Here is a 22,694-nt window from a genome sequence, read left to right as displayed (position 1 = left end):
AAACCTAATCCCAAATATCTTTCATTAACCAGAAAAAACGTGTTCTTCCCCTGCAAATCGCACACAACACCAAATGCCTCTCCACGATTAGTCTCTCGGCTCCCATGGATATCGCGCTCTCATCTCTGCTTTTCTCTCTGAATTCATCTCTCCGAATCTCTCGATATCGTATCTATGGCTGAACAACAAAACAACAGCAACGAAACAATAACTCGCCTCTCTGCTCTCACCGAACACACAGAAAACAAACATTCAAGCAAACCTCAACCTAAATCCGAACCTCAAATTTGTAGAAACATTAACACCACGATTTAATTTCAAATTTAAAGCCAAATCCTAAAGTTTTCAGAGTGAAATGAAACGCAATACAAGCATGGATTTGAGCAATATCCATGGGGTTATTCATCAGGAATACATGGAGAACATCATAGTATAAAGATTTCGTGGAACAAATGAGGAATGCTTACGACGCCGGAATTAATCCGGAGAGCTTTGACGTCGGCAAGCGTCCGAACAGGCTCAGGTAGGTTCTCTTTGACTCCCTCCTTAGCTCTTTATTTCTTTCAATCTCCTCTTCTTCTTCTTTCTGAAATCTGGATTGCGTTGTTGTTGTTGCTTCGGACGGGTTCGATTAGCAGGGGATTAGGTTGTGAGTGTGTGATTGTTTGTTGTGTTGAGCGGTGAGAGTCAAAGGTTTTGTGTAATGAGAGTTAAGAGAGTTTGTGAGTTGAGTGAGGTTTATGCCTTTTCGCTGCGTATGCGTGTTTGTTGGAAGGTGTGAAACTGATGAAGAGAATATGGTGACTGTTATATCAGTGTTGAGTTGATGAAGGTTGTTTTGCGTTTTTCCTCTTCAGAAATCTCTCTAGGGTTTATGGCCAACTGTGGCTGCCCCTTTTTCTCCAATGAATCAGTGAACATATAGTGCTTAGGTTTGGGAATAACTCTAGGTTAGGATGGACTCAAACTTGGTTTGGAATTATAAAGGGAAATGCTGCAGGTTGCTTTTGTGTAACAGTTTGTATTTTACCATTTTCTTGCAATTTCTGATGCTGGCCGCAACATAGTGATAGCAGGGTAGCAGTTTTGTCTTGTTTTGAGGACAGCAAGGTTTTGGACAGGCCATAAAATTGGGCCTTGTGAATTTGTTTGGATGACAGAAATCTTGGCAGCTTTGTCTATTTTCTTAAACTCTTTTGCTAATTAAACCTTTGTTTATTATGAACTCACTTGAATGAATATTGACTTCACTATGCTTTTCCTCTTTTTTCTTTCATATAGATGAGAACATGAAGAATGGTATGAAGAAAGGAACATTTGGAGCTTGAAACCGTTGTGTGAATGACTCGAGAGACTTGGGAAAAGGATGCTTGGAGGTGTAGCCTCGATTGGGAGCTTGAAGGTTAAAAAGTGTTCATAACGTTACCGTTTGAAGATCAAATTTGGCATGAATCTTTTTTGAAAAAAGCCTTGTAATTTTGCTAGTTTTAGAATACCTTTTTTGTAATTCAAGTGACAATTGTAACTTAAATTTTGTAATTCACCTCTTTTGTAATTCAAGTGACACACCCTTTTTTAGCATTCCTATAAATCTTGGATCTACTCTTGTATCAAGTGATACTTGTAACTTGAATTTCCATGTGAACATGTACCTTAAAGTTTGTACAAAAATCACAAAATCCTTGATTTGAATAAGAATCTTTTCCTTAGTAATGATCCTTGTAGAATTGATGAACTTTTGCGAACTTTACTTCAAAGAATGTTTGCAAACTTGAATGAAATTGAAATCAATGATCTTATTCAATTGAATCCTTAAATCTTCTTCGCTAAAACCCTAAATCTCAATCTCCAAACATGGTCAACCCGTCAATAAATCTTCAAACCAAAAATCTTCTTCTATGGACGATCTCATCATAAGAATCATCGTCTTTGAAGAAACGATTATAGCGTGAATTGAAATTAGAAGTTAAGAACAATTTTAAGTCAAGAATGACAATTCAATAACTTCTATTGTCCTTTAAGCATAATTAGCTCTCGATCTTTGAAGATAACTTGTAGACATTGTGCCAAAAGAATCGTCTCAAAAATGTTGAAAATTGAAGAAGTTACGATCTTTGAAATCTAACTTGAGAATCGGTAAAACGTTCAAACACTGGTGAACCCTTGCTATGCAAATGATGTAAATGGGATGTGGGATCTTAGGTCAAAAATTGGGGTATGACAACTTCAAAACTCACAAAACACCCAATCCACCATTGTTGTTCAAGCTTAGAAATGAACAAGAACAAGAACAAAACAAAACTATAAGAATCATACATTCAATATAAATTAGATTCACCCCCTTACCTTGGTTAGATTCTAGCTTGGTTTGATCTTCTCACAAAATCTCTTCTTCTTCTTCTCTTGTTTTTCTCTTCTTTCTCTCCTCAATTTTCTCTCTATTTCTATCTTCTTTTCTTTTACTGGTTTTCTTTCTTTTCTTTATTTCTATCTCTCTTATCTCTTTTCTTTCTACCTCCCCCCTACTTCTTATTCATCCATAAAATATCTAAATAAAATATCTATTTTACGGTCTAAACTTAATTCCTCCGAAAAACCCCAAAACGTAAAGTAACACGTCATATATATTTCTACTACCGAAAACGTAAAAATCGTCGATTAAATAATAATCTACTATACCAAACTATTACCGACTGACATGACTAAAAAACGGTAAAATTTAGGAAAATACATCAAACATCACAATTAAACAGAAAAACACATTTACGGGCGTTACAACCCTCCCCCACTTATAAGATTTTCGTCCTCGAAAATAGAAATTACGTGCTACAAACAACTCAAGCTAGGAGTCTCGCATCTTACTCTCCAACTCCCAGGTCAAACTCTCACCCGCCGCACTTAACCATACGACCTTCACCAAGGCGATCTCTTTGCCTCTCAGAGTCTTAGTCTCACGATCCTCAATACGCATCGGCATCGTCTCAACCGTCAGGTTCTCACGCACTTGCACATCGTCCATCTAAATCACATGGGATGGATCTGCAATGTATCTCCTCAACTGAGACACATGGAACACATCGTGCAAATTAACAAGACTTGGTGGTAACGCCACCCGATACGCAACTTTGCCCACTCACTCCGATATCTTATAAGGACCAATAAAACGCGGAGTAAGCTTCCTCGATTTCAAAGCTCGTCCAACACCCGTCATAGGCGTAACTCTTAAGAATACATGATCACCAGCTTGGAATTCCAAATCTTTCCTTCGCTTGTCATGATAACTCTTTTGCCTACTCCGTGAACTTCTCATCTTCTCACGAATAAATTTTACCTTCTCCGTAGTCTCCCTTACCATCTCAGGTCCGAGTACCACACTCTCGCCCGATTCAAACCAACATAACGGAGTTCTACACTTACGACCATATATTGCTTCAAAAGGTGCCATTCCGATACTAGAATGAAAACTGTTGTTGTAAGTGAATTCTATCAACGGAAGATAAGTATCCCACGAATCTCCCTTCTCAAGAACACATGCCCTCAACAAGTCTTATAACGATTGAATAGTCCTTTCGGTCTGACCGTCTGTATGAGGATGATAAGCCAAACTCAACCTCAACTTAGAACCTAGAGCCTCTTGTAAACCTTTCCAAAAATCTAATGTGAACCTCGGATCTCTATCCGATACAATACTCAATGGTATACCATGCAGTTTCACAATTTCCTTGATATAAATCTCGGCTAACTTCGCAACTGGAAAAGTGACGTTAATAGGAATAAAGTGAGCAGACTTTGTCAACCTATCAACAATCGCCCAAACCGCATCAAAACCTCTCATAGTATTCGGTAAACTCGTCACAAAATCCATAAAAATACTATCCAATTTCCACTCTGGAATATCTAACGGTTGCAACAACCCTGCAGGACGCTGATGTTCCACTTTCGACTTCTGACATACCAAACACGCATACACAAACTGAGCCACATATCTTTTCAAACTAGGCCACCAAAAGATCTTCTTTAAATCCTGATACATCTTATTGGCTCCCGGATGAATACTCAAACTGCTCCTGTGACCTTCCTCTAAAATCATCTTCTTCAACTCGGAATCATCAGGTACACAAATCCGACCACGGAATCTCAAAACACCCTGACCATCCACTCTGAAGTCGCCATCATCACTTTGATTTGCCACCATAAACAAATTAACAAGTTTCACATCCATCTTCTGTCTCTCGCTAACTGTCGATAGAAAATCATTCGTCACTTTCAACATACCCAACTTCACACTATCTGGTGTCAACTCACATACCAAACTAAGATCACGAAATTGCTCCAAAAGTTTCCACTCCTCCGCCATCATCGCGGACATATGCAAAGATTTCCGACTCAAAGCAACGGCCACCACATTAGCTTTACCAGGATGGTAATTCAAGCTAAAGTCATAGTCCTTCAGGAATTCCAACCACCTACGTTGTCTCATGTTCAATTCTTTCTGATCAAATAAGTATTTCAAACTCTTATGATCACTAAAGACCTCGAACCTTGCACCGTAGAGATAATGCCTCCAAATCTTTAATACAAAAACAACCGCAGCTAACTCTAAATTATGAGTGGGATAATTCTTCTCATGAATCCTTAACTGCCTCGAAGCCTAAGCCACCACCTTACCTTCCTGCATCAAAACACCACCTAACCCCATATGCGATGCATCACAATACACCACAAATGGTTCATTAGGATCAGGTAAAACCAAAACCGGAGCTGAAGTCAACCTTCTCTTCAACTCTTCAAAATTCCTTTTACAAACTATGTCCCAAATAAACGCCTTACCCTTGCAAGTAAGCTAAATTAACGGAAATGCCAACTTCGAAAAGCCTTCTATGAATCTTCGATAATAACCCGCCAAACCTAAGAAGCTTCTGATCTCAGTAACCGATCTTGGAACCTCCCATTGTAGCACTGCATCTACCTTGGATGGATCCACTGCAATCTCGTTACTTGAAATCACATGACCAAGAAAACGCACCTCTGATAACCAGAACTCGCACTTGGATAACTTAGCATACAGCTGCTTCTCCTTCAAAACCCATAGCACAACACGCAAATGCTCCTCATGCTCTTCCGGAGACTTAGAATAAATCAAGATGTCATCTATGAAGACCAATAACTTATCCAACTGATCATGGAATATGCGATTCATATACTCCATAAACACACCTGGTGCATTAGAAACCCCAAACGGCATCACCAAAAATTCATAATGCTCGTACCGAGTCCTAAACGCAGTCTTCTGAATATCCTCCTCCTTCACCCGAATCTGATGGTAACCAGATCTTAAATCAATCTTACTAAACACACTGGCTCCCACCAACTGATCCATCAAGTCGTCAATCCTAGGAAGCGGATACTTATTCTTAATTGTCATCTTGTTTAACTGGCGATAATCAATGCACAACCTCATGCTCCCATCCTTCTTCTTTACCAAAAAAACTGGAGCTCCCCATGGTGAAACACTAGGCCTCATAAAATGTTTTGCTAGCAACTCTTCCAATTGTTTCTTCAATTCCACTATCTCTGATGCCGACATTCTATATGGCGCCATAGACACAGGCCTCGTACCAGGAACTAGATCTATGGAAAACTCCACCTCTCTCTTCGGCGGCACATCAGAAAAGTCTTCAGGAAACACTTCGGGAAATTCTCGCACTATTGGAAAATCCCCAACTGCAGCTCGACCCTCCATAGTCAGCGATGCAAACAAACCAAACAATTGTGCCCCATCTGCCAACAGTCGATTCAACTCCTTGGTAGATAAGACACCAAATTCCACATCCTTCTCAAGAAATGGAAATCTCATCAACTTATGATAACAATCGATGTGGACACGATTATTCATCAACCAATCCATTCCCAGAACCACGTCTAACTCGTTCATCGGCAAACAAATCAAATCAACAGTAAAGTCCTTACTGAAGATTGATACCAGACAATTCTCACAAACTAAAGAAGTAGTCACTCACCCCATTGCTGGTAAATCGATAACCATCTCACCACCCAAATCAGACAGAACAAGACCTAATATTTTAACACAATCAGCGACTATAAAAAAATGCGAAGCACCCGTATCAATAATAGCAATTAAAGAAATGCCATTAATAAAACAAGTACCTCTGATCAGTCGATCACCCTTATTCGTCTGAGTTCCAACCAACACAAACACCTTCCCACCAGCTTGAACCTTCTTCTTCTGACATTGACCGCTCATGTGTCCCTCTTCACCACAATTAAAACACACAACTCCCTTGGATGCATAGTCGGATGATATATGTCCTACCCTTCCACACTTGAAACATTTCCTCGCGTCACTAAAGCAGACATCACTTTTGTGGTCAGGTTTACCACACTTAAAACATACAATCTTAGCAGGAGCATCTCCCCCACTAAACCTTGGTTCATAATTCATCTTTTGTTTACCTTTCCCTCCGTCATACGGCTTCCCACGATTCTGCGGACCTTTGCTCCTCTTTTCATTAATCACCTTATGATGAGCATTATTATCCTCATCATAAATCCTACAATTGTCCACCAAATCTGGAAATACCCGAATCTTCTGATATCCTACTGCCTTCTTGATATCAGAACGCAACCCATTCTGGAACTTAATGCACTTAGAAAATTCTGCTCCCTCACCAACAAAGTGCGGGTAGAATTTCACAAGTTCATTAAACTTTGCCGCATATTCAGACACAGACATGTTGCCTTGAACCAACGCCAGAAACTCAGTCTCTTTCTTTCCACGGACATCCTCCGGATAATACTTCCTCAAAAACTCCCTCTTGAACACCGTCCAGGAAATCTCTTCACCTGTTGCTTCTAACCTTTCCAAAGCCTCCAGCCACCAATCATCAGCTTCCACGGCTAACTGATGAGTGCCATACCTGACTTTATGCTCTTTCGTGCAATCCATCACACGAAAGATTCTCTCCATCTCTTTCATCTAAGTCAAGGCTCCCTCGGGGTCATGCGTTCCCTTAAACACAGGAGGATTCTCCCTCTAGAAAGTCGCTAAACTCCGAGACCTCGCATTCTCATCTGTATGCATAGCTTCAGCCATAGCTTGCAATGCAGCAGCAATAGCAGCGTCATTACGTCCAACCATCTCTAAACTTCACAATAACACCAAGAGAAGTAAGCCTAAAGAATAACACAAGAATGGTTAGACCAAACGACATGACACTTGGTCGGACAAGACCGACCGGCTCTGATACCACTAATGTAACACCCCAATTCTATCCAAGCTGTTAGGTACAAATATCAGAGTATAAAAATTAAATTCACAAAAACAATTAGGGTATTACACTTAAGGAACCACAATCAATATATAACATACTCGCAAAGATGCGTAACACGAATAATCAAATAGGAAAGATTCTCATAAACACTTAACAGTATCATATATATATATATATATAAATATATCGGTAAACAGAATATCCACAGTATTCCTCCAAAACACGACGTGTGATAAGGTATCCAAAATACATAATATGAATACATCCAAAGGATCAAATATACATCAAAAGGATCCTATAAGCATCATCTACAAAATAAGTGTTCAAATCCCCCCCTTAGGTGTTACGTATCACGAGCGGAATAAACCAAAACAGACGACTACTAAAAGAGCACCTACACTTGCGGATCACCTGCATATTACCCACGAGTAGGTAACATTAAAGCAGAAGGGTGAGAATATAATTTATAATGAAAAAGCGTGATAAATATAGTAATGCCAACAAGTATCATCAAGAACCATACAACAAAGTAATCCACTAAGTCAACCATATTCAATATATAAGTAATGCGATAAATAAGTGAGAACATAAATTAAAAAGACAGACAATGATGAATGAGACTCAACTATGCATATGCATGTGGTACCAAATCCGGAGTAAACTCCTCCTTGTCATTATGACAAATATACCTTACCGAGCATTATGCTGGGACTTCTTTCCCTCAGGAAAATACACCTTTGTCGAGTAGTAAGCTACGACTAACCGTCATCGAGCATTTAGCCCCCACTGATGACCTCTTGCCACTCGGGCAAATACACCTTTACCGAGCATTAAGCTCATACTGGTAAAAATTGCCAATTCAGGCCACATGTTAATAGCATTCCACCATTAACGTATTGAAATGTTATGCTGTGCACACAAACGACTCGATTACATAACAACAACAACAATAATATAACTCGGTCACGTATCCACATCACATCGGTTATATTAATCCACACGGATACATCACCAAAATTGCCACTCAGGCGTTCATAATTACACAGCACACATTTACCGTCAAAACACAATTGATTAGTAAATATTATTTCACAAAATATATTTATGAAAACTCATACAACCACCAACACACTCTTATTTATCATAAAGCATACTCAAGGATTTCCATAACACTTCAAACGGCGCGTAGAAACGTCCTACGGTCCAAAAGATACAACAAAACGAAGTTTGGAAAAACTATATTTTATCCTTAATTGGTACGGGCTCAGGTTCTAAGTCTTTCAGATGGGAGAGGTGGTCTGCTAAGATGTTCTTTGTTCCTCTTTTATCCTTAATTTCAAGGTCGAATTCTTGTAACAACAGTATCCATCTTAGGAGTCTAGGTTTAGCATCCTTTTTATTTAGAAGGTACCTAATTGCAGCATGGTCGCTGTAAACGATTATTTTTTATCCTACTAAATAGGAACCGAATTTATCCAAAGCAAACATGACTGCTAAGAGTTCTTTCTCGGTGGTAGCATAATTCATCTGAGCTTCGTCCATAGTTCTACTTGCATAGTAAATGACGTGAAGTTTCTTTTCTTTTCGTTGTCCTAAGACAGCGCCTACAGCATAATCGCTTGCATCACACATTATTCCAAACGGTTCATTCCAATCGGGAGGTTGCATAATGGGTGCAGAGATTAAGGCTTCCTTAAGGGTTTTAAAGGCTTCTAAACATTTATCGTCGAAGATGAAATCGGCATCTTTCATTAACAGTTTAGTTAAAGGTTTTGTTATTTTTGAGAAGTCCTTAATGAAACGTCGGTAGAAACCAACGTGTCCTAAGAAGCTTCGTATTTCTTTTACGGTTTTTGGAGGTTGAAGGTTTTCTATGACTTCTATTTTAGCTTTGTCTACTTCAATTCCTCTATTAGAGACTATATGTCCTAACAATATCCCTTCTTGTACCATAAAGTGGCATTTCTCCTAATTTAGCACTAAGTTTACTTTCACGCAACGTTCGAGAACTTTCTCTAAAGTTGCAAGACATCCTTCGAAACTTTCTCCACTGACTGAGAAATCGTCCATGAAGACTTCCATTATTCCATCCAGGAAATCGGCAAAGATTGCCATCATGCATCTCTAGAAGGTTGCAGGTGAATTGCATAGTCCAAAAGGCATTCGTCTATAAGCTAATGTACCATAAGGGCATGTGAACGTGGTATTTTCTTGGTCATCAGGATGGATAGGAATTTGGAAGAATCCTGTGTAACCGTCCAGGTAGCAGAAATGGGAATGTTTTGCCAAACGCTCCAGCATTTGATTTATGAAAGGCAGAGGAAAATGGTCTTTGCGAGTGGCTTTATTTAGCTTCCTATGGTCGATGCACATTCTCCATCCTGTTTGAGTACGTTGTGCTACCGATTCTCCTTTAGCGCTGGTGACTACAGTGACTCCTCCTTTCTTAGGTACGACATGTACAGGACTAACCCACTTATTATAGGATATTGGGTATATGACTCCGGCTTCTAACAATTTTTTAATTTCTTTCTTGACTACATCGCTTAGAACAAGATTAATTCGTCTCTCATGCTCTCTAGATGTTTTACAGTCTTCGTCGAGCATAATGCGATGCATACAGATAGAAGGACTTATTCCTTTCAGATCTGATATGTTATATCCTAACTCGGTCAGGTATTTTCTTAGGACATCGAGTAAATTTTCGATTTTGGTTCCTTCTAATCTAGCATTGACGATGACAGGTCGTTTAAGTTCTTCGTCTAGGAATTCATACCTCAGGTCACTTGGTAATGTTTTAAGTTCTACAACAGGTTTTTTGGTCCAGGTATAGGATCAGGTGTTAAATCTAGACATTCACTTAGTTGGTTATCTTGATATTCCCCATGCCAGTTATCGTCTTCAAGAATAGGCGGTATAGGAATTCTAAGGATTTCAGTATCCTCTGGTGGATCTGGCTTTATTTCCTTTATGCATTCGTCAATGATGTCCATGGAACAACAGGTATCGTCTATTGCGGGTGCTTTCAAGAAGTGAGACAGAATAAATTCAATCTTCTCTTCTCCTACTTCGAAGGTTAGTTTTCCATGTTTAACATCAATGATTGCACCAACGGTTACTAAGAATGGTCTACCTAATATGACTAGGATGTTAGAGTCCTCTTGGATGTCCATGATGATGAAATCAGCCGGGATATAGAATTGTCCTACGCGTACGGGTATATTTTCTAACATACCTACGGGGTACTTGACTGAGCGGTCAGCTAATTGAAGAGACATCCTTGTAGGTTTTAGGTCACCTAAGTTAATATTTTTACAGATTGAAAGCGGCATTAGACTAACACTGGGTCCTAAATCACATAAAGCTTTGTCTATAATAGTCTTTCCTATTACACAGGTTATGGAGAAACTCCCAGGATCTTTTAGTTTGGGAGGCATGTTATTTTGGATGATGGCGCTACATTTTGCGGTAAGCATAACAGTTTCATTGTCCTCGAGTTTCTTCTTATTAGAGAGAATTTCTTTTAGGAACTTAGCATAAGAAGGCATCTGAGTTATAGCTTCTGTGAAAGGTATAGTTATGTTTAGTTATTTCAGAAGTTCTACAAATTTCTTAAATTTTGCTTCAGTTTTAAATTTGACTAATATTTGAGGATATGGAATTGGTGGCTTATATGGAGGTAAAGGTACATAAGGTTTCTCTTTTTCAGACTACACTTCGATTTGGTTTTCATTCGTCTTAGCAGGTTGGTCATCAGTTGGTGTTGTCTTAGGTTCCTTCGGCTCTTGTTGTGACATGGGTGTATTTTGGGTTCTATGATTAGTTGGTCCTTCATAGTTTGTTCCACTTCACAATGTAATAGCGTTCGCATGTCCTTTCGGGTTGGGTTGTGGTTGAGCAGGAAATGTGCCAGCTGGGGAAGCAGTAGGCGCTTGTTGTTGAGCTACTTGAGATATTTGCGTTTCGAGCCTTTTGTTATGCGTAGCTAAAGCGTCTACTTTGTTCGCTAATTGTTTTAGTTGCTCACTATTGGGAATGTTTTGATTTAGGAAGTCTTTGTTAGTTTGCTGTTGGGAAGCTATAAAGTTTTCCATCATGATTTCTAGGTTCGACTTCCTAGGGGCATTTGGAGTAGTTATGGGTGCTTTTTGGTATCTAGGCGGAACGACAGGTGCTTGTCCAGGTGCGTACAACGCATTGTTGTTTTTATACGAAAAGTTAGGATGTTTCTTCCATCCAGGGTTGTACGTGTTTGAGTAAGGGTTTCCCTGAGCGTAATTCACTTGATCAGGTGGAACACCTGTCAGCAGTTGACATTCAGCAATGACATGTCCAGTTAATCCGCATATCTCGCAATTAGGAGTTACAGTAGCCGCGGTGGCCGCAGGAGTTATGGTTAGGTTCTCGGTCTTTTGGGTCAAAGCATCCACTTTGGCATTTACGCGGTCTATACCATTGACTTTGTACATTCCTCCTTTTGTCTGAGATTTTTCTACAGCAGTTCGCTCTCCTCCCCATTGGTAATGGTTTTGCGCCATATTCTCAATAAGGTTGTAGGCTTCGTCACGAGGTTTGTCCATTAGAGCTCCGCCAGCAGCGGCATCTATAATCATTTGGTGTTATATAAAATACCACCATAAAAGGTATGGATGATCAACCATGGCTCAAGTCCATGATGCAGACAAAGTCTAAGCATATCTTTGTATCGCTCCCAGGCTTCGGAAAGAGATTCATTGTCTTTTTGGGTAAATCCGTTGATTTGACCTCTGAGCATCGCAGTCTTACTAGGTGGGAAGTATCTTGCTAAGAAAATTCTTTTCAATTTTTCCCATGTAGTTATCGAGTTAGATGGTAAAGATTGGAGCCACGCTCTGGCTCTATCTCTCAAGGAGAAAGGAAAAAGACGTAATCGAATTGCTTCGGAACTGACATTGTTAGCTTTGACAGTGTCGGCGTATTGCACGAACACGGATAATGGAGATTGGGATCGTCTGTAGGGCTTCCAGAGAATTGGTTCTGCCGAACGGCTTGCACCAACGAAGGTTTTAGATCAAAATTGTTCGCCTCAATCGCAGGTGGTGCGATACTTGAGTGCGGTTCAGCTCGTGAAGGAGCGACATAGTCCCTAAGAGAACGATTGACATCCATCTCTAACTTCGGGGTTTCTTGATTAGAAAGAATCAATTCCTGGGAAACTGGAATCAGTTCTACTTCAGGAAGATGATGAATTCGACGCCTTACGTTAATAAAACATTCGATTTCGTTAATTCGTTATATTAATTCCCCTCCTTGTAAACGAGTATTTGGCATACAATCGTTCAAAGAAAAGGAAAAGAATTACCCTAGTCTCTACGGTGTAACAGTGAGTTACGATATCGACTTAAATAGTCCCTAACAATGGCGCCAAAAACTTGATCGCGACTTTAAATGTCTATTAATCTGATGACTGCAAGTATAATATTAAGCGGATATCAGCATGTATTTCGTCTAACTTAGGTGATCCGAAGTTCCATTAGTTATGGTTCTCATTTAATCAAAAATGTCTATTAACTATGTCAGTTAAAAGTCCTCCTCTCAAACTCTCGCTCTATTGATTTGGACTACTATCCTAACTCTTAACGTACGCTCTCGCTGTCCTATTAGATTTAGAAAAGCTTTTTGAAAACATCACAGTTGATAAAATGCCCATTTCATGAAGAGGTTATTTACTTAAATCTCCTAGTGTCAAACTCGCGCTCTGTTGACTCGGATCATGCTAGTATTCCCTAACGTACGCTCTCGCTGTCCCGTGTCGAGTTTAAAAACACTTTTTGAAAATAAATAAATTCTAATTAGTTTTATTACGCTCTCGCTGTCCTTTAAACTAATGTTCTATGTCTACTATCCAGTTAAAGATCTCAAACTCTCGCTCTGTTGATTTTAACCTTTATCAGTTCTAAAATCTCAAACTCTCGCTCTGTTGATTTTATAACTTTAGGAAATTAAATTAGACACAAAACCAGAAACAAGTGATTTTTAATAAAACATATTTAAGCCAATTTATTTCGAATCCCTACGCTTAAATTACTTTACATACTGATATCTTAAATAAATTAGCCAAACATATTGATACGGTTAAACATGCATAAATAGATTCGGTTCATAATTTTAGGCATATTAATTGGCATACAATATATCATGCAACAAAATAATAATTAAAGCGATAAATAGAAACCTGAATAATGTAAATCTGAAATAAAAGCTTGAATCTTTGAGTACTTGAACTTCCACCACAGGTCGGTTGAATCGTTCTTCAGAAAATTATTCGGCGAAAAACAAAGAAATTAAAACTAAATCTAACTTAAGGTTAGACCTGTTAAAGGTTCACAACAATTTCGGGTGTAGAAATTGTTGTGAGAAAAGAACTAAGGAAATTGAATGCTGAATTAAATTGCGGGAAAGGAAATTAATTGAAAGCTATGAAAACAAGAAAATAATTCTAGTGAAAAAACTCGGACCCTGATAATGAATTATCAATTCCCTTTTATAGAGTAATAGTAACGTTCCTTTTTTTCTCTCACGCTGTGCCTTTTCTTCCGGAAAATAGTAACCTATTGAGACTGAGTTGGAGACATCGTCTCCACTTTTGAATTTGACTTGGTAAGCACTTGGAGACGTGCGTCTCAAGTGGAGAACTATTAGGGAAGTTGGAGACGGGCGTCTCCTCTTGCATTCTTGGCATGTTTGACTTGTGGGCCCTTGGAGACGGGCGTCTCCATGCTGGTAGTGGAAGTTTCAGCTCCCACGTGGGCTGGGCTTCCACTATGTCTTTTGGGTCTTGTATGTTTGCACCTCCATATTTCTTTAGCACCTCTTTTCACTTCTCTTTAATAAATACTGATCGATTTTTGCTCTGTTTCTTCTTCTTTTCACAATTATGCTCGCACAGACTCATTACCTGAAACAAAGGAAAATACCCGCATAATACCAGAATAAAATAACATAATTAAATGAAAATGCTAATAATATTTATGAAAATTAAGTTAAATATATCATATAAATTCGTGTTATCAGTGGTTTGTTGTGCGGGGTGAGTCACAACAGATCGGTTGTGCAGGGTTCGTCACAGTGGGTAGACTGTGCAGGGTGCCTGAGTCAATGGACGTTATATCTCGTGGAGATCACTGAACGGGTCATTGTCTAGATGGTTAGTCATAGCAGTTGGCTTTGCAGAATGGTTAGTCACGACAGAGGATCGTGTAGTTGTAATCATGATTTGGTTATAGTGGATTAAGACCTCTGTTGAGAGGCAAATCACCTGAAGAAGGTGGACTGGAGGTAGCCTTGGTTAGAAGGTGAACCAGGATAAAAATGAATGTGTCTTTTTTCTTTTTGTACAAGTCATTTTAACTTAGCACACTCACACAAAAGCTTCTCAGAACTGTACTGAGCAAGACAGAAGTTCTGATAATCGATAGAAGTTAAAATGAACATCTTTTTTGTTATGTAGTTCTACATCTTCATGTTTCTGCAACATCAAAACATAATCCAATAGATGAAAAAATAAAAGAAAGAAAAGACATTAAAGAAAAGTCAATGGAATTTTAATTGATAAAGAACACAATTCAATCCCCCTTTTCTTGTGTTTTTCTCCACCTTCAGTATTTGAAGTGTGAACTTCTAAATTGGTTTGTTTTTTATAAAGTCACTAGGATTGGGACTGTTAGATATATTTGTTGTGATTTAGGTTGTGGGATGTCTACTTCCCAGGTTTAGATTTCGACTTCTAGACAAAAGTAGAACTGGGTAGTGATTAGGCGAGAAGTTGTAAATTGAGACTATTTAGCTTTGAACTAATACTACTGATAGTGGACTTCCTTCCTGGCTTGGTGGCCTCCAGATTAGGTGTTGTTTGCACTGAACTGGGTTAACATTTCTATGTGTGCATGATTTAACATTATGCAATTTTAATTAAGTATCAAATTTAGTATGATGAATTTGGTTTTTTCCATATATCGTAACATTTGTTTGACATCATGTAAGACTGCTGTTTTAGCATGTGTCATGTCTGTACTGGAAATTTCAGTTAGTTTTACAAAAGAAATGTTAGCTTAAGCTATCTGCAATCTTTTAGTTACAATGCAAGAAAAATGAGAAAGAAAACGTTTTGGATTTTTTATTATTGTACCTAACAAGATTCGAGGAAGAAATAGACATACGCCCAATTAATCCATCTCTCACCAAAGTTTATTGTAAAAGATGTGAGGCGTAGGGATGTCAGCTTGCCTCCGTTAGCGGGGATCCCCGTAGGGATTCCCAGTTTGGGGCCCCAAAGACGGGGAATTCCCCCCGCGGAACGGAGATGGGAAAAAAATTCTCTCCGAAGGCACTTTGGGGACGGGTGTGGCGTAAATTACCCTAGCCCCATGGAGTCGCCGTCCCGCCTAAAATAACATGATGTCCTTAATTTATATATAATTTTAAATTATTATGTAAGTTTATTTTTCATTTCATATAATTAATCTTAAACACAAATTTAAAATATACATGTATTGTTAGTAAAAGAGTGAGAAGTAAATGATTATTTCAATTTTTTGTTTTGAAATTTTGGTGGTCATGACACTCAATATTATAGATTAAATAGTTAAAAAATATTTATCTTAAAATAATTTTTAAATTTCTTATGGTTTATTTTTGAAGCTTTTACTATTAATTTAGTTTTAAATAATAAATAAAAAAAATCATGTTTATAGATCTCCGCATGAACCTTGAGGATCCGTGGAGACCCGCGGGGATTCGTAGGGACGGGGATGAGGGACAAAATCCTCCGTACGGGAATCCAAAACAGGAATGTTGAATAGATTCGAGGTCCGAGATTGTGATGAGAATGTATCCCCCGCTCCCGTCCCGCCCCATTAACATCCCTAATGAGGCGGGTAGAATCATGATTCCTTGACAACTGCCACCATTTAAATATCTTCGACTAAAGTATATGAAGATAGTCATTCTTCATATAGTCGCAATTAAAGATAGTCAAATATTAAATAGTCAATTTTTGTCCTATAAATTTAAATAATATTAAACTCTAAAAATAAAATAAGAATCAAGTAAGGGTAATATATATTTATGAAAACATTTATAAAACTATAAAAATTAAAATTTATGAAATAAAATAAAAATAAATATGGAGAGATACAAAGATGAACACAAATATTAAAAAAATAAATTTACATATACAAATGGAAAGATGTAAATATGATTGTCTCTAATAAATATAATGAATAAAATATAAAAACTATAAAAGCTCATCAAATTAGACACTATTTGCATAAAAAGTTATTTTAATTTAATTTTCTTTCTTATAGAATGCATTGAATATTTTTCTCCTAAAATACGATTATCTTTAATAAAAGTAAATTATATAAAAAAAATTTAACAATTATACATATTAATTCTATGTATTAAACATAAAGTTTTCCTTTAATAAACTATACTTTTATAAAAAAATAACTAATCATATTTTAAACTTCAATACAAAAAAGGCTGATATTATCCACGCATTTCGCAGGTGGAAGATTAGTTATCTATAGGATTCTTAATTTGTTGGGAAGATTCAATAATAAAATACTTATTTATTAAAATTATAGATTTGGATATTTTAATTAGTATTTTAATTACTCCAACCCATTTTCAATTATGTTGCAATTAGATCAGTTACAAAACTCAAAAAGAAATTCCATATTATTTTTAACAAAATTTTCACTTCTTTTATTTTTTTTAAGTTTAGAATAGATCTAGAGATACAAAGATGGAAACAAGTATTAAGAAAATATCTACATATACAAATGGAAACATGTATTACATATTATTCTTCTAAATATGATTGTCTCTAATAAATATAATTTGTAAAGTATAAAATATAAAAGCTTCTAAATTAGACACTGTCTGCATAAAAAGTTTATTTAATATATTTTTCTTATAGAATATAATGCATTGAATATTTTACTCCTATATATGATTATCTCCAATAAAAGTAATTTATATAAAACAAAAAATTTAACAATTATACATATTAGTTCTATGTATTAAACATATATTTTTCCTTTAATATATTATATTTCTATAAAAAAAAATTATTGTAATCATACTTTAAACTTCAATACAAAAAAAAAAAAAAAAGTTGATATTATTTAGTAATTATAGATTCATAATTTGTTGGAAAAGATTCAATAAATAAAATGTTTATTTAGTAATTATAGATTTGGATATTTTAATTTGTATTTTCATATATTAATTTAGGTTAACTATTATTATGTTGTAAAAGTTTTTTAAATCTTTGTGATTGTGCAACTTGAATGGTTAAGATGTGTATAGTGAAATATTTCTCTTGAATTAAAAAATATATAAAATCAAATATATTTATTATATTTCTTATTTGGTCTTTTTATTTCTTTGTATATAAATTTACCGCATTTTCTATGATTTCATTGTTTTTAATACTAAAGAAAAATTATACTTTAATACTACTCTAACACATCTTAACTATCCTGATAGTACAGTATTCTATACCATAAAAATATTTTACCTAAACTAATATATTAGAATATTAATTAAAACAACCAAATCAATAATTATTAAATAATATTTCTATCATTCTATTATAAGGAATTAACATAAACAAAACAATACCATTTTAATTACATATCATTGATAATTTAATTCTAATTGGTGGTCAATTTTCAGTTATCACAATCACAACTAATAAATGCTCCATTATCTTTAACTATATATATTGTTGATAGGGTGAATGCTCAAAAATACATACTTCTAAATAGAAACATATAACAAAGAGTTACATAAAAAAAAAATGAGAGGAATATCAATATTGTTAAAATTGTTATTGTTAGTAACAATGATAATTGCTACAATGGTAAATTCAGTTCCACTTAACTATGGTGATGCCTTAACAAAAAGTATTTTATTTTTTGAAGGTCAAAGGTCAGGATATTTGCCAGCTTCTCAACGTATGACATGGAGAAAAAACTCTGCACTCAAGGATGGATCTGATATTGGTGTAAGTAAATTGTTTTTGTTTTTGTTTTCTTATGTTTTTTTAAATATATGAATATTCATTCTATTTTGATTCTATTCATTTTCATGGTTTCAAAGTGAATATTAATCTGTTGTTGAATATGTTTTTTAGGTGTGTGAATATATATTAAATATGTGATTCTTTAACATCAATCGTTTACATTGAATTTTTTTATATAAAAAGATTCCACACTTACTTTCAACTTATAAGATAAAATTTTAAAAAAAATACTAATCTCATTACAACTTAATTGACGGCTAAAATTTTTTATGTACATTTGAATTGGAAAATTTTCACTTCTCCATATTAAAAAGTTTGAGTATAATTATTTTATCGATCATCGATACATATATAATTGAGTCAAACAACAATTAAAAATATCATTGAATTGTAATAATTATTACAAATATTATTTCTATTTAACTCTACTCACAAATATTATTTCTATTTAACTCTACTCACAAAATGTTGGTTTTCTATTAATTTAATGCTAGCTACTATTATATAATTATAATTTCCCTTAATCGTTTTTTTCTATCCGACTTTATAACGGATTAAAGTGTAGAATAATAAAAAAAAATTCTTATTTTTTAAACTATATTAAAATGAAAAAGTGTATTATTAATTAAATCAAGCATATAGGACTCATATTGAAAATTGTGTTTAAACTTTGAGTAAATTAATTTTATAATGTTTCAATAAAAAATTATAGATGTAACATGTTATCAAATTTTAAAATAGATTTAGTGTCAAAATGATTAGAATTATAAAGGAATGCAAATTTATTTTAATAGTTTTTTGTTATAATTTTTATTTTATTTCATTTTTTAAAAAATCTGTATAACATTTTTATCAAAATTTTCATATGTAATCATTTATTTTTTCAACACAGGTGCGTATGGATGGTGGATACTATGATGCTGGTGACAACGTAAAGTTCCATTTTCCTATGGCATTTACAACAACCATGCTAGCTTGGAGTGTTATAGAATTTGGAGATCTCATGGGTCCAGATTTGCAACATGCAATCGAAGCAATTCGATGGGGAACTGATTATTTCCTAAAAGCAACAAAGGATCCGAATGTTGTTATAGCACAAATAGGAGATCCCAATAGCGACCACGGTTGTTGGGAAAGACCAGAAGACATGGATACTTCGAGAAAAACATATGTTGTCACTACGAGTAAACCCGGTTCAGAGGTTTCAGCTGAGATTGCAGCTGCCCTTGCTGCATCATCCATTGCATTAAGAAAAAGTGATGGTAGATACTCTAGAGCTCTTCTTCTCAGGGCCAAACTGGTATCATACATTTATTTTTCATTTTTTAATGTATTATTCAAATGCTTTGCTACTAATTAAGATATTTATATCTATTGAGATCTTTCTCAACTCGAGGGACTGCAGTTACGTGTTGATGATATTCAATTTCTCAACAAAAAAATTAATATATTTATACATGATATTTAGGTGTTTGACTTTGCAAATAATCACCGAGGAAGTTATAATGATTCTATAGGTGATGGAGCATGCCCTTTCTATTGTGATTTCAACGGCTACATGGTATGACTTTCATAATTTTATAATTAATTATTTGTGTATAGAAAAATACTATTAAATTTATTGCATGTAATTCAGGACGAGCTGGTTTGGGGTGCTGCATGGTTGTACAAGGCTTCTAATGATAAAACTTATTGGAATTTTGTAAAATCAAATATACAATCTTTAGGATCCTTAAGTGAATTTGGATGGGATTCAAAGCATGCTGGCATTAATGTACTTATTTCTGAGGTTAGTGTCACTTCTCATTATTAGTGTAACATTCTTTTACACAATAATTTTCAATTAGTTTTGTACCATTTGATGCATGTAAGAATTAATTGTAATCAGTAACGGATTTTGGTGAAATATTTATTGGGTGCCAAAATTAAAATATAGATCAAAATTATTTTTAAAATTTAACATAAATTGTTAGTTGATGTGGAAATTATTTTATGTTTAAATTTCTCTAAGAACTAAGATATTATAAAAATATATGTATAAATTCAACAGAACTAAGATTCAAGGTCAGTCTGAAGAATTTTTTTTAGCATTTATCACTTAAATATTTGAACTTGAAGGATGATATGGCTCCGTCTCAACCCTATATAAATCTGCCACTAATTCTAATGTACTAACATAAATGTTATGACATTTCTCAAATATGATTTTATTATATAAATTTTACAGCGGGTGATGAACGATCCATCGAATCAAAATCCTTTCATTCTCAATGCTAACAATCTTATATGCTCATTGTTGCCTAATTCACCAACCAAAGCAGTCACATATTCTAAAGGTAAGATCTCATATTCGAACCTGACCATTATCATATGAATTTTACTTATGAGTAATTACTTTTTTATTGTTATCATAAAAATATATGTTTAAGTTACATGAATTGATCTTTGGAATTGATCTTTGGATGTTGATTAGGTGGACTTCTATTCAAACCTGGATCAAGTAATTTACAACATGTAACATCATATTCTTTTCTATTAATTGTATATGCACGTTACATGCAAGTTAACCATAAAACAATAAATTGTGGGAGTGTTGTTGCCAAACCAACTGACCTCATCGATCTTGCAAAATCTCAGGTAACTATGAATCAATTGTTTAGATATAACTATATTTCTTATTTTTAACTACTATTAACACATGTTCATCGGTTTCTCTATTTTTTAAGGTGAATTATGTTCTAGGAAACAACCCTTTAGGAATGTCATACATGGTCGGATATGGGCTGAAGTTCCCTCAAAAGATACACCATCGTGCTTCAACAATGCCATCCATAGATGTATACCCTAAACACATAGGGTGTCGTGATGGCGATAAATATTTTGAATTACAATCACCTAATATCAATCAACTAACTGGTGCGATTGTTGGAGGACCAGCAGAGGATGATTCTTTTCAAGATTCACGTTTTAATGTTTCTCAATCAGAGCCAACTACATATATCAATGCTCCTTTTGTTGGAGTTTTGGCTTACTTCAAACAAAGTAAATCATAAAATAAATTTGAATTAAATTGTTAGTTCATTAGAATTTACATCATAGTTTTTCATTTGAGTTCTTATGTATCCTAATAAAATGAATCTAGTTTTTACATATTTGCTTGTAGTTGCTACTTTACACTTTATTTATGTTCAGTTTCTTTGTTTTAGGATATTAATAAATCTAATTTACTTTTGTTTCAATTTTAGTCTTATAAACTTTTTCTTATTTTGTTAGGCAAAAAATGGAAATAACTTTAGCCACGACCATAAATTTATTTAGCCACAATTTTAACCGTTGTTAAACACCACTTTTATAGTGACGCATAACTAAAATATCATGAAGATTATTTGAATGTTAATATTAATAGTTACAAATAAATAAATCAAAGGCCAGTTCGTTTCAACTTTAAAAAATGGATTTTTTTTATATTTTTTAAAATATTAAAAGTTTTTTAATATTCGTTTTTTTTAATGGAAACATTATATTTTATATCCTATAACATAAATAAACATTATTGAAGACCAAAACATAGTCGAAATCTCACCTTTTTTTTTATTTCAAAAAGTGGTATTTTAAAAATGATTTTTATGAAAATCTATTTGAAATAGTTTCAAAATTAAATGAATTTTTGAATTTTTGATATCCAAAAATAATTTCAATAAAAAAATGAAATACATAAAATAACATTTTAAGAATAACTATTCAAACAAAATTTTAATTTGAAGCTTTTATGAAAAGTTTCATTTTAATTTCTTCTACACACAATTTTGGGCTTTTTTTAAAAATGATTTTTATAGTGTTACAAAATTTTGTGAAAAAAAATTTTACAAAGAAACTTTTGATAAAAGCTTCAAATGAAAATTTTGTTTGAATAATTATTCTTAAAATGTGATTTTAGGTATTTCATCTATTTATGGGAAAAAAAATTGGATATCAAAATTTCAAAAAATCACTTAATTTTGAAGCTATTTCAAATAGATTTTCATAAAAATCATTTTTGAAATACAACTTTTTGAAAAACTTGCAATTTTGACTAAGTTTTGGTCTTCAATAATCTATGTTTATGTTCTAGGATATCAAAATTAGTGTTTCATTTTATAAAAAATGAATATAGAAAAACTCGTAATATTTTGAAAAACGGTTTTGGAAAATCTATTTTCAAAAATACAAAGAAAAAATCCATTTTTTTAAAGCTGAAACAAACTGGCCCTTTGTAACCCTTATAAAAATCATTTTAAAAAAAAATCAAAACAACCAAGCTCATATCAAATTCAACCTAGAACATAATAAAG

The 22,694-nt window shown here is 34.6% G+C and overlaps 1 protein-coding gene and 1 non-coding gene across 4 annotated transcripts; both read left to right on the top strand.

The window, feature by feature from the left end:
- Positions 1 to 11,959: 11,959 nt before the first annotated feature.
- On the top strand, positions 11,960 to 12,066 carry LOC131621149 (small nucleolar RNA R71). The gene has a single exon (XR_009289478.1). It is a non-coding gene; the product is annotated as a small nucleolar RNA R71 (small nucleolar RNA).
- A 6,072-nt stretch (positions 12,067 to 18,138) lies between these two features.
- On the top strand, positions 18,139 to 21,416 carry LOC131618586 (endoglucanase 8-like). 3 transcript variants are annotated; one of them, XM_058889779.1, is made up of 7 exons: positions 18,139 to 18,345; positions 19,256 to 19,663; positions 19,832 to 19,924; positions 20,000 to 20,152; positions 20,591 to 20,699; positions 20,837 to 21,000; positions 21,090 to 21,416. In XM_058889779.1, the coding sequence occupies exons 1-7, from the start codon at positions 18,139 to 18,141 to the stop codon at positions 21,414 to 21,416; spliced, it is 1,461 nt and encodes a 486-aa protein (XP_058745762.1). The 3 variants fall into 3 exon arrangements, with proteins under 3 accessions (XP_058745762.1, XP_058745761.1, XP_058745760.1); XM_058889778.1 differs by having other exon boundaries at positions 20,000 to 20,158; XM_058889777.1 differs by having other exon boundaries at positions 20,000 to 20,168; positions 20,589 to 20,699.
- The last annotated feature ends 1,278 nt before the right edge of the window (positions 21,417 to 22,694 follow it).

The sequence above is a fragment of the Vicia villosa genome, linkage group LG7 (genome assembly GCF_029867415.1).
Source record: "Vicia villosa cultivar HV-30 ecotype Madison, WI linkage group LG7, Vvil1.0, whole genome shotgun sequence".
Lineage (NCBI taxonomy): Eukaryota > Viridiplantae > Streptophyta > Magnoliopsida > Fabales > Fabaceae > Vicia > Vicia villosa.
Note: the sequence above shows the minus strand (reverse complement) of the source record. Positions and strands in the feature narration are given on the sequence as shown.